The 12,846-nt window shown below is 39.4% G+C and overlaps 1 protein-coding gene across 2 annotated transcripts; it reads right to left on the bottom strand.

The window, feature by feature from the left end:
* Window positions 1-1,929: 1,929 nt before the first annotated feature.
* Window positions 1,930-12,812, bottom strand: LOC111245934 (uncharacterized). 2 transcript variants are annotated; one of them, XM_022794951.2, is made up of 8 exons: window positions 12,270-12,812; window positions 8,242-8,290; window positions 7,603-7,740; window positions 5,108-5,163; window positions 4,284-4,362; window positions 3,939-4,067; window positions 3,574-3,651; window positions 1,930-3,069 (listed from the first exon to the last, which is right to left on the bottom strand). In XM_022794951.2, exons 1-8 carry the CDS (start codon window positions 12,419-12,421, stop codon window positions 2,785-2,787), a joined length of 966 nt encoding a protein of 321 aa, XP_022650686.1. In that variant the 5' UTR covers window positions 12,422-12,812; the 3' UTR covers window positions 1,930-2,784. The 2 variants fall into 2 exon arrangements, with proteins under 2 accessions (XP_022650686.1, XP_086837144.1); XM_086981018.1 differs by lacking the exon at window positions 12,270-12,812 and adding an exon at window positions 11,933-12,082.
* Window positions 12,813-12,846: the final 34 nt, after the last annotated feature.

The following is a 12,846-nucleotide window of genomic DNA, read 5'->3' as shown; positions in this document are numbered from 1 at the left end:
AAATACGTTACCCATTAAGCTCTAACGAAAACGGTTATGGCGTGCATATTTGGTAGCAGTCTGTGTTCGTGGCTCATCAATTAACGCGACGAAGATCATCGAACCAGGGTTTGTTTTTTAGACGGATGACAGGATGATTTCGATGAGGTGTTGCACATAGCTCTTCATGGTGATGACACAGGGTATTGGGATGACTACGTGTGCTCGGTCTGAAAATTCCCAACATCCAGACAACTTGGCGGGGGAAAGTCTTTGGAGGTCCAAGATGTTCCCACCGACATCTTGGAGCGATCGGAATGAGTATTTGTATACACATCCGCCCTCATTCGGCGAGCCATTTCTTCTAGTGAAGCGAATTTTTTCTCAGGTAATCTTCGTTGTAAACACATCAATAAGCAATCCTTCGGCGTGTTCCTCAAATGGGCATGGAACTTGCGTTAATTATTCAGCGACTATAGCCTATAAGCTTGTCTCTGAGCGCTGATATGCCATTTGAGACAGTCCGGCTTAAACGAGCTTTAAAGCTAGCTATGATAAAGAAGAAGATAGAGGGTAGCGATAGAGCTTCAGGGCGTAAAAACAGAAGAGACTAAATGGGCACGTTGCCCAGGCTTCCGTCAGCAGGAGGATATCGATATCTGATAAGCTGTCAGCTTAAGAAGCGCTAACGTTGTAGCATTCTTGCAGTTTTATCAAATAATTCTTAGTGTCTTGTGGAAGACGCGCCCCGTCAACTACTCTGGGATCAACTTCTGGCTGGACGTGAGCCGCCGCATTTGAGGCCACCGCTGGTAAGACTTAATTCACAAAATTCCCGCTAGTTGGCGGTAGTGGTAAAAGAAGATACCTGTTCCAACCCGTTGATGTAACGGTGGGTACTTTATGTTGGCGATCCGTTCGATCGCCTCACTATCGGTGGCTGCTTGTACTGCTGGAAGTTTTGTCTCCGTATTTCCGTAAGCCACCAGTGATTCTGATATGCTGCTGTTCTTCTGAGTAATTATTTGCTTTACCTCTTTTCTGTAAAATACAACCCGAGATTACTTAAGAACGGACCTTTATTTATTACATACGCCAACAAAATTCTGAAGTGTGTACAAATTAATGTCTTTCAACCGCGAGAGGATTGAGTGCTTCTTGAGCAAATTTCGAAGGCTAGAAAATCATATGAAAAAAAAATACTGATAACAGTTGGTCTTGATTATTCGAAATTACTAGAGTTGATAGTTCTACGTATTAACACTCTTCTGATACGTTTGTATAAGTAGTTTGGAGGTGTAATAATTTATTAAATAAGCCTATTTTTTTATCTAAAAAATTGCTTTTAGGCTACAGAGTCTTTCTGTTAACTATACGAAGGCCTATTACAATCTGTGGTGTACAAAAACAAACGCTGTATCCACTGTGAGTCGTATATCATTTTAGTTTTAAAATGTTTTAGAATTTTTGTATTGACATAAATCCATTTGCGTGCATTGGTTCTTTTTTTGAAAACGAAGCTACAGCACTTCCCAGTCAATTAGAAATGCAATTTTTCCATGGAGCTGATCCATCGTTGAAAGCTAAAAACCAGATCCTTAGACATTTTATTTTCACGAATGCTTAAACCTAGTATTTATGATTGTGTTAGTATGAATTAAGGTATTACGCGGGCTCTGAAGTCACACTCAGTAACCGCAGCACTTTTCCTGTAATGTCGATAGAGAATGTATAATTTTTTTTTGATTTTAAGTCGCCATTGATTACCTTTAATTAACTATTCTCGACAGAGTTTGATGCATTACACATTGCTTGGCAGGCTCCCTTCTGCAACGCCTAGGAGGCTGAATAGTAGGTCAGCCAATTGCACCTAAACAAACCAGCCTATTGCAGATCCGCAATAGAGCGAGAGAGACCAGAACTGTCTCAATAAAATCAATAGATACCAGATAGGTCTATTATTGATACTCAAATTTATTGACACTTTACGACGTCAAATGTACATGATTCATGTGTTGAAGATAGCAAAGAGCCCAATAATCTATTATGATTAATTTTTAGAAATACTTTTTATAAACAAAGATATGTAGGAACTCGACTTTAAAGGCGATTGAACATTAGGGCTGTTTCGACCGACTAACGATTAGATTGAAACTATTAACGTAAGTGAAAAGCAAAGCCGCATCAATCCTCGTTAAATGAAAAAGCTCTACTGCGCTCTTTACATACGCGGAGCAAAATACTAGTTCCCTCTTGCAGCTCTAGTAGAGGTTTTTCCACATGCAGGAACGAAACATAACGGCAATGTCGCTGCAATACTGACTATCTGCTGTCGCACAAGTACGAAATTTCTCGCTATCTGTTATTGATCAGCTGGTTCATACACTTTCTTATCGTTCAACGTAGTCTACGTTTGGGTGCAGCAATGGTTGAAACTATAAAAAAACACCTCAACTGTGACATGACATAATCGATAATAAATTGGCGAAATAAATCAACAGTACAATGACAGAAGCTTCTACTTCATTTATAACCATTTACATGACTACGATTAATTTAACGTCGTCATTGTCAATTGTACAATTCTGCAGACAAATAACTCTTAACCTACGTTTGTTTTTGCTTGTTTGTTTTTAGATCTTCTTTCGGCGATTGCTGCATCTCATCAGTCAACCATATTGTTAAACCAACATCGATATCGGTCGAAATAGATAAATACATCTGTTAATCCTTTGGTGAAGTGCGTTGAAACGTTCACTGAAGCCAATAGGATCCTGCTTGTATTTCATAGTTCATGATTGGCAGCTAATCTTCGGAAAACTGTTCAGTATTAATAGTGGCACTGTCTAAAAATGCAAACATATGGGCATACTTTGACGAGTCTGTGCCTATTGGCACTTCGTGATCTTTGTCATATACCTGAAAATGACCTTCCAGAGATTGTGCTGGACACACTGTCATCTTTTGCCCTTGTGCTGGCTTTGAAGGGTTTTCAAGCATTCCCGGAGGATAAAAAGCCGTGCGGAACAACGTATAATTGTATTGTCCCTCCCTCTCATAGAGCTTTTCTGGGCCATGAAGAGCGTACGTCTGCAATGGAAGCAGTCAAAGTAACAACCTTTTACATTAATTAAAGATTAACGTGGGGGTGCTTTCGGCTGACACATAACTTTCTTTTTACAATTTTAGCGTTCTTTCGCGTTTCACTTTGAAGTCATCTATTTGCTAGGACATGAAAGCTGGCTCCCACTAGAAGGTTTAGCGGGAGTGAGCCCTGCTGAACTTATCAGAAATAGCCTCAAAAACCTATTGAAGATTACGCCGCCATAATAACACTAAAATTTAATTCCATTACAACGCCCTCAGGGTTAATTAAGTGCACTAATGCAATTAAGACAGTATTTAAGTAAATGATGGCAAGGAGAACAGATGAATAATATATGATCACTGCTAAATAAACTCCTGGATATAAATTCATTAATTAACAAGTTCCTATTTACACAATATTCAGCTTATACGTCTGAGTTTTTCCAAAGTGGGGTGCATGCGATTCCAATGTAGTTTTAGAAACGATTAAGAAATACATAGCTGTACCTTGATAAATTCTATAACTTCGGTGTCATTAACGCTGTTCATTTGAAGACGACATCCCCAAGCGGCTAAGGCGATAGGCTGCAATAGCAATACAAATTACCGTTCGTCGGGACGACTCTTTATGATTTTGCCTTTTTCCTATTATTACAAAGTTTAAAGTTGGCGATACTGAGCCGTTACATAGAAATAATGCGCTTTTCCAGTCATTTTCAAACTACTAACTGCGAACGATTTACCTATTTTAGACCGGCAAACAGTTACAACAGATCCAGTAAATGCTGAGATCACAGGTTTTCGCACGTCCTTTCCTATAATAAACTGCCTCATTTGCCAAATGCATAAAGTATTTCTGCATGCAAACTTACGTAATTGGGATCGAGAAGTGGCTCGCGAGAAATGACGTATTTTCTGACGCATCGGGTAACCAGTGATCGCAGCCGCGCTACAAGGTGCTCAGCCGTACATGGGTGATACAGCATTACCACGCTACCATGCTAAAGAAACAACGATATAAGTGAAACACACTAAATGTCCGCAACGACAGATGTTTTTATGTCTTTTTATGGTTGTATATTTCAAAGAAGAAATAGATCTTCGACTAGAAACTTAATCGGAGGTAATAACGTTTTATGTTATATTACTGGCGTCCAACCACGGTTTGGACAACTTGTTTTACGCATGCGGTAGAACTTGCAGTGCAGTGAACCAACCTCGATAGAGTGAAGGTACCGCTGGCGAGGTACGTGATAGTATTCACCAAATATTGGCCACACGGGTCGATGCCCCTCTCTGGAAGGCGGCAACACGACAATAAAATTAACCAATAATAATGTAATATGCCAGTCATTATGCCCTACTACAATTAAACATCGACGTAGAGCTTTCCATCCAGATTGGGGGCAATTTACTTGCAATAAACCTTTACTATACTTTCGAAATATACCGATTTACTATACTTCAGTTTTGTGATTCGAAGCATGGACACAAGCTTTCAAATAGAAATTATCTAACGATGCCTATGTTAGGGTCGATCAATTGTGCCGATTTTAAAATTATAACGCAATTTTATCGGTCAATAACTTCTATATATTGCTAATGTACAGAGATCTTAAGGGCTTTCTTTTCCGTGATGATAAAGAGGCCTCATCAACATAAATGCTTTGTTGGAACGTTGACATCTGAAGTGGACGAAACGCGTACAATTGTTACGTTGTCGACGCTGAAAATGGCGGATTGCGACTTGGCTATGAAAGCTTGAGGGCTATCTATTAAAACTGATATAGTAAATCAATATAAATATCATTATAGAAGAAGAATTTAGGGTAGTGGAGTTTCCTTGTTAGTGTTATTTCAATCTTCTAGACTAAATATACGTCATATATTTCTATGAACCTACAGTGACCATACTACTTTACATGTTTTTGCTAATTCTAGAATTTCTCGTTAACCCTGCACGACTAATCCATTAATAGAGGTTTCCAATACCTAGATTAAGTGGTAAATGTTATATCATTCCGCCTGTTCCAAGACTTACATTACAGGGATCACGTGGTCGTACGTCACCTCCGTATACATACAGTAATGGTCGGGCTGTAATTTACGTGGGATTGAACAAATTTATAATTAATTGTCAGTTGCATAATGAGTGTGCTGATTAAGATTAGGTGAAGCTTATCGCGAAAAATACGCTACAAGAGTACGTTTCTATAACCGATACATTCGTACAGTCGTTGCCTTGTCACATTCAAAAAAAAGCTCAACTTCTCCAGTCGCATAATAGGCGCCTCTTCTAGTTGCAGTGCAACTATTCCTAAACTTATTGTATGCAAACTGGTATTCAAGTTAACCCCTGCATATAGTTAACAAAAAGATATTTCAACGACGCAGACTCAGCGTGGCGCTTACGAATTGCTTCAGATTTAGCTCATACCTTCCGCAGAAGCAGAGAAACCGATACCAAAAGGCCGTTACTTAATTATCGACCCGATCAAGCGTTGACGCGCTGTAATGAACGCCTGAAATTATCTAGTTAAGCCCGCATACAAGCTCTCGGATATAATATAGTTACCTATCGAGATTTTTTTCAACCTTCCAAGAAGGAAGCGAGTTGACCATTGACATAAATCGTTTGATAATTGTGTTGAACAATCGCGATCCTATCGGTGGCACCGAATTAACAGCAGGAAATCCGGCATCCGAGGAGGTTGGCTCATTCTTTCACTTGTAGGTAGCGGACACAGTAATGACGTCTTGTCTTTTGTCAAAAAACTAAGGAGTCAATGAGGCCGATAAATCGGTGACTCTGTCCCGACTGTTGTCGGGTCCGCTTAAGAAATTGTCCTGCTTTCTCCTGAGATGCCTAAACACCACTTAGTTAGCTGCAATGTAACACTCAAACTGTTGGATTTCAATTAAACACAGCTGAATGTTGAAAGTTTAGCTATCTTCGTTACGTACGTCCAGCTGTCATCACTGTCTATGAAAAGCTCTACCCTGTTGTTTAGAAACGCGACTCGTACTGCTTTGTTAACAAGCTCTGTAACTATGCCGATCAAGCAGACGACTAACTATTTATCTTGCCATCGTCGGCTGTTAACACGTTCAGCTGATGAGCTGGACCGGACTAGTACGACTATTACGATGGGCGAAGAGAAGGCTGCTCTTCTCTTCGAAGAGAAGGATCTCAGCGGCCCTAATGAGTTTTTGCCAAGTAACACTTTTTGTCACGCCTAAAGCCAGCTACTGTAGCAGTGGCATATACAATAATGACTTATCACATTTTATTGATCAAACCAAATAAATGGTTTTTCTGACAGGCGATTGCTGTCTCTGTCGCTATGTAGATAAGAAAAAAGCTCTACTTTTTGACGGATTTGCGCAACGGATTTGAGTAAAGAACACAGTATGTCTTTCTCTATGATAATAAAATGCAGCGCCGTACTGACACGTTACGAGTGCAGTGATGTGAGATTATTCACAATCGTGGTTGCTGCCCAACGTTCTTCCGTCAATCGCGTCCAAAGGGCATCTAGCGCTTCCGGCCAATACTACCAGTATCAACAAGCAATCATCAACAGCTACAGTTATTCCCTTGCTCACCAAATTAGGCTACGTGCCCTCCCATATGGCAGAGCTATTCTTCTAGTTCGGTTTTTTACTGATGTTGAAGATGTGGCCGCGTTCCTCAGACCAAATATGCTTGAGAACTTTCCTGGCCTTCATTTGGTGGGTGAAGCTGAAACAAATGTGCAAACCTTTGACGACTCTCATATCTGCTATTCGACGTGACAATGCACCCGTCCCTCCCGTAAGCATGAATCAGTGCTGTCATGCAGAAAAGATCGCGCTCCAGAACGCTTTGGAACTTCGCGACGGTAAATTAAGCACGGTCGATTATCGGTGGCCTTTTCAGAAACGGATTATACTACCTAACCGTCAAGCACGGTTGTACAGTGTCTCCTATCCATGAAGGCTATCGGTACCATGAAGTCAACCTCTTCGGTCCGACAACTGATTTGCGAACGTAACCACTAAAAGGTCAGCGACTCCCTTCACAATAGAAAATCCGATTAGGCCGTCAGCCCGATCGTCTGCGAAGCTGCCTTTTCACTAGTCGTAAGTGCTGATTACCAAAGTATAATGAAAGGCAATCTCGCACATCGGTTGACGTTCAGCCCGCGGTACGATCTACTATTGACACAGGCGGATCCTTCTGCCAAAATGCTACGGCGGCGTTCAGCTTGACGCCAACGACTCCGGAGATGCGTCCAAATCAGCGCATAAAACCGCATGGTGTCTTAATGTATGTGACTGTCATAATATATATATGACTGTGAAACAATTGCGCCTATTTCGAGCTGACTATGAAATATTTGTCTATATATTTGTACGTTTTAAACATCTAGTTTTGAGCTTAAAGATATATTCATTTCGATACGGAAATATTTACTTGTGTACAGGATATATGTATAATCAAATAGCACGAAAAAATTGTGCAGAATAAATTGTATATAACCATGAACAGCTTACACTATAATGGTCGTGGTAGTTAGCAGGAAGATTTATACATTCTTTCTTGTTTTGCAGTTTCCCGTACAGCGGATATTTTGAGTTTCGAGAGGAACATAACAGCGTTCCAGGATCCGGCCAATCCAACGTAAGATTTGTCTGCAATTGGCATCGTCAAAGTTACAACATAAATAAACATAGAATACTTTTTACTGTTGTGGGATGTGTTAGTGAATTTGATATATTTTTCTAGGATGCGCTTTAGACAAGATCGCCTTTTTAGATACATAATAGATAGATTATTAGTAAGTTGGTGATGATTCTCAACAGTGGTCATTGCTGGTCCATGAAAAAGGTTGCCCTGACGTTGTTTTATCGGTGATCTTCAACCAAGCCTTCGATGCCTCACAATAGCATCTATGCGGCAGCAAGTATCTAAAACAGCCTTTCTGTTTATGACATATCACGCATATGCAACCTGGGAGAACTTCAGTTCTACTAACGTTCATAAATTCAATAAACAAAAGCAGTGATTAAATGTTATGGAGTACTAATAAGTTTTTTTTTTTTTTTACTAAATATGGTATACTTAATAATAAGTATACCATAGTAATAACTGTGAATGAAATTACATGCAGCACATATATTTGATACACTCACCTTACCGTCATCGCAATTAGAGTCGATTCCCATTTTTATGGGTTCAGGGCTGAAAAAATGTCTGTATGTTAACGCTCATCTGATAAGGTAAAAGTGGTACAGCCTCTCGTTGTTTGTTATTCCTTGCCACTTCTGCGATTTGGTAGCGACAATGACTAAGAGACATCACAGATAGTTGACGATTTTCGGTGACGCTAAGAGCTAACCGTATTTTTTACGCAGTACTGTATATTTTAAATATTGGCGCTAATTTTGAATGGCTCCCGTTTGGTAGGTCACAGAAGCCGTACTAGCTCTTCTGAAATCGTGACGCGAAACAGGAGGTGGGACATACAAAAAACATCTCTGTCATGCATACAGATGCCAATGCATTGTCGCATGACGATGATGAGTTGCAGCCGAGTTACACAAAAGTCTATGATATTCTATTCAACGGGCACTTGTTTAATTTAACTCGGTTACAAACACGAATACCAATATTCAAGGCCTGATCGCTTACATAGAACGAACTAATAATATGTGTGCCCGTGCGTAAAACTGTAATATAATTAGTAATCGGTTTAGTTTGACTTCAAATTATGTTAATCGTAAAGAAAATGACTAAACCGGGAACCTCTATTATAAATAATTCATTAATTTTTCATTGAAATTCTACCTGTCAACACTACAGCAGAACAATGACCTACCTGACAAAGAAACGCCCGCTTTCATAACTCTTCTTATGTTTATAGTTTCAATTTTATGGGCCAATTGTCGCGTGAAAAACGACCTTCGGATCGTAACGAAATATAATTAGATCAGGTTTTATGCTATTCGGTGGTAGAGTGTCGTCATTTGTGAGTATTTTGTTGCCGCCGAGTAACATGTAACGGTGTGCTGTTTGAGGGTACAAATAAATTCTATCGCCAAAAGTAACGAGTTAGATACATGAGTGTTTCCAGCCATTGTGCATAACATCAGGTAGCATTTGATTGTATGCTAACATAATATATCTGTGCGATGTAACCGATGATGATTTTTTTTATATTGCAATAATCGCTGCGCTTCGTGATGCTTCGTCATGTCTTGCCGCCTCGTCACACTAGATTAAAAATAGACATATATGATGACAATTCAAATATGTGATTCCCTAACAATTACTCACCTATTTATCCTAGAATTCCAAATAGAAACTGATTCAGCTAAATTGACGATTTAGGAGCAGACGATTTAGGAATAACAACATCGAGGCACTCGTTAATTAAAAATGATCTACAACGTTAGTTGCGCTACCGGACAAGCAACAGTACGTATCGTTCCACTACAAGACCTTATTTTCCACAGCTTATGTAATATTATTACACCTGTTTAATAATGTTAGTTTCATGTATAAGAAAAAAAAAGGAAAAATACTATAAAAGGTACTTCTCTCTTTTTTTTCTGTTTCTCCCAAAATATAAATGTCTTATCATGGGATTCTAATCGGGGGCCTATGTATTTTTCTAGCCAAATGCTTTACCGAACTAGCCACGCTCAAGTGGCCTGACGTACATACACATAAAAATTGTCGACATATATTGAATGAAATGCATGCAGCTTTCAGTTTATAAACAACACGCGTCATAGGTACGCATCAGGTAAGTAAAAAAGCAGGCGAGGCCATAATCACGTTTTTACCAAAATCCTAAACGAAATGAGCGTTTTTTAAGTGGATTTCCAATGGGCAATAATTTTAAACCCGAGACACATTTGTTAGTCCCGAGAATCGAATCGGCGAGACAAACAATACAGGAATACATTTTATGGAAGAAACTGCCTGGGGGGCGGGAAGGTTTATACTGCATTCCAAGGGATTTAGATAATTGATAATCGTCTGGATTTTAGAACGCAATCTTCACAGAAACTTTTCGTTGGCCTGAATCATGGCAAATTCCAAGTAATCTGGTATCTCTGTTTATGTCACGTTCGACATTCCCAAAAAAACTCAACTACAGCAAATAATTTAGAGGCACGTAAGACTAGACCGAAGAATTCGAAATAACTTAACTTATTCATTGTAATAAAAAAAAAAAGGTAGGGATTGTCTGGACATGTCCCGATGTACTAACTAGTAGATTATTTTGCAAAGATCGTTTTGGGCAAAGGTTTTCATAGCCATCAATAACATGTTATTCACGCCAATCAAGACTGGTTGAAACGACATGACGTGGTCCCATCAAGGCCACAGAGCTTATACACAGGTCTGGCAGTAACCAACACTGTTACTGCTATATCCGCAAGACTCTCCGGTGAGGGCATTTGAGGAGTAATACAGAAATTTACCTTTTCTCCCTCTCGCGAACGAGTTACGAGAACCCAAACTTCACAATGATACATACGTTCAGTTATCGTGAAGTGCAGTTTGGGATATGAAAAAAGAGAAGAAACGTGCACTAGAAGAAGTGAGCGTACGATTGGCGAAGCTCGAACTACATTTACAGGTATAATTTGATCTACTGAGCACTATTAGCAAAATACTCTAGTTCCAGTTGCCCTGAGCCGTATCGTATCATATTTAGGTTCAATATGAACATAAGACAAATAACTTATTCATAATTATGGCTCGCAATGTGACAAATCACCTTGTGTAATAACGTTTCAGTGTCGTATTCGTAATGCTTTCGAGCATCATCAGAGAGGATTATATTTATTATATACGCTGCCAAATTATCCAATTTAACTCCAAGCTTCCTATGTTAGATTAAATGAAAAGTGATTATAATAAGGGCGCACGATATTGCAATACATTTATACATGATATTAGATGTAGACGGTAGTCATTTGCATTGATTGGTCAGATTTACTGTACACAAAGCAGACGTAGTGTAGTTTTGAAAAAAAAATTATGAGAACACTTTATTGAACCACTCAGTATGGCCCATCTGTGAAATCTGCCTTAAAGTTATAGTTAATAATGAGTCTAATGTCTTATGAAGCCCACACATCAGAACAGCTCCATAAGTGCACATTCTCAACTGCGCTCACACGCCTCCTAGGATAAAAGTGGAATAATTTAGAAATATAGAGACCATAAACAATAAATGTAATCTAGTATCGAAAATTAAACGAAATACACAAAGGTCTGAGGGTATAAGATGTTACTTTTATCATCGATAGCCCAACTGTCTGATCCATGTAGAGTTCGAAACCTACATTTAGAATATTCGTACTCTAAAATGAATTCCGGAACCGAGTACAGCAGTGGTAACAATTATGTTGAATATTTCTTATGAGTCCCAGATTTGCACTGACCAGTATCTAGTATTTCGTAAGAACAGATATAAACATGCTTGATTTGTTAGACATTGATGGTCGATAAATATATAGAAGTAACACACTGGAGCCAAAAATCGATAAGATACATTTGAAATAATATTGACAACACAAAAACCGCCGGCTATCCAAGTAAAAGAATCTCTTTACATTTTCCCTTGATTTTGCGCTGTATTGGGACGAAGGAGGGTGATCCGCGTAGACGTACAGGGGTTCGCTCGCTTTGTGTTCTATCTTATTTTTGAGAAATTCATTCGTGCGGAGTATGCGACATTGAATTTTACTATGAGCCGCCATACAAAAAAGCCGTACAGTTTGTATACGTTTTGGCTACTAATCTTAAACTAGTTCAAACATACATTCGCTTCGATTCTCTAATACAACCTCCGCTCTGACATACCGATTTTGCTGGTAATGGACTATATCTCATAGATACTTCGCTTACTAATATATGAAAAAGTTACTTGTTCAAGCCACATTATGTTAACTGCAAAACACAGTATAATTCAGCGTCACAAAGTTGCACCATGACGAGTAATCATTTACGAACGTTTTAATGCGTTTGGACACATTCTCATGTTTGAATGAAGTGATTTCCATGCTTCTCTATTTGCTTTATGCATTTTGCAAGTACGTACACGTGTTAGGTATTTGACGCAACTGACGTATTTGAAGTCAAAGCCGAGTGTGCGTTTCCGCTTAATCGGGAAAAAATAACTGGCATTGTTATCACTTACTGATTATCCCCATAGCGTTCCAGATGCAAGGTAATCTCTCCCAGCCGTACAACTCTTTGTCGCAGTTTTCCGTCAGCAGTATGTGACAATCCCCACATGACCACGATCGCAAAAAAAACACTAAACACACGAGGCACAGTCGTGCGTTTCATTGTAGCGTGCTCAATTCCAATGCTGGTAATACTGTTTAGATTATGCCCAGGTAGAAAACGATCATAAGGATCAAATGACGAGACAATCGCCGATTAGCTCTGATGACTAAACTCCGCTAAGAGATATGATCTGCTTCAACGTCCGGCCTGCACCTGGGTTTTTGGCCTTCTGTTCGATTGGCCTCTATAGGAGTCCGAGAGCTGGAGAGAAGGACGCGTATTCAATGTCGAAAGCCAGATATTATTACTCTCTCCTTGGAAGCAGCCAGGAACCCTAAATATAGAATTCGAAACGCTTATCGTCCTTATGAAACGTGTGAATACAAAATGTCGCTAGAACTGTGGCTGGTGCCTGTTCACTTGAGCAGGGGAAGGGGGAATATACGAGTCTGTCAGGCGTCTGGTGCTGCATCTACTGTACCGCA

The sequence above is a fragment of the Varroa destructor genome, unplaced genomic scaffold (genome assembly GCF_002443255.2).
Source record: "Varroa destructor unplaced genomic scaffold, Vdes_3.0 BEIS01000002.1, whole genome shotgun sequence".
In the NCBI taxonomy this organism is placed as follows: domain Eukaryota; kingdom Metazoa; phylum Arthropoda; class Arachnida; order Mesostigmata; family Varroidae; genus Varroa; species Varroa destructor.
Note: the sequence above shows the minus strand (reverse complement) of the source record. Positions and strands in the feature narration are given on the sequence as shown.

What these genes read in the sequence shown, in the direction of transcription:
- LOC111245934 (XM_022794951.2), bottom strand. Translation starts at nt 12,421, where the DNA reads ATGAAACGCACGACTGTGCCTCGTGTGTTTAGTGTTTTTTTTGCGATC. An exon ending in CTAATTGCGATGACGGTAAG is followed by an intron (nt 7,741 to 8,241) that starts GTGAGTGTATCA and finishes TGCCAATTGCAG; the next exon opens with ACAAATCTTACGTTGGATTG. An exon ending in CACTTCTCGATCCCAATTAC is followed by an intron (nt 3,652 to 3,938) that starts GTAAGTTTGCAT and finishes TTGCTATTGCAG; the next exon opens with CCTATCGCCTTAGCCGCTTG.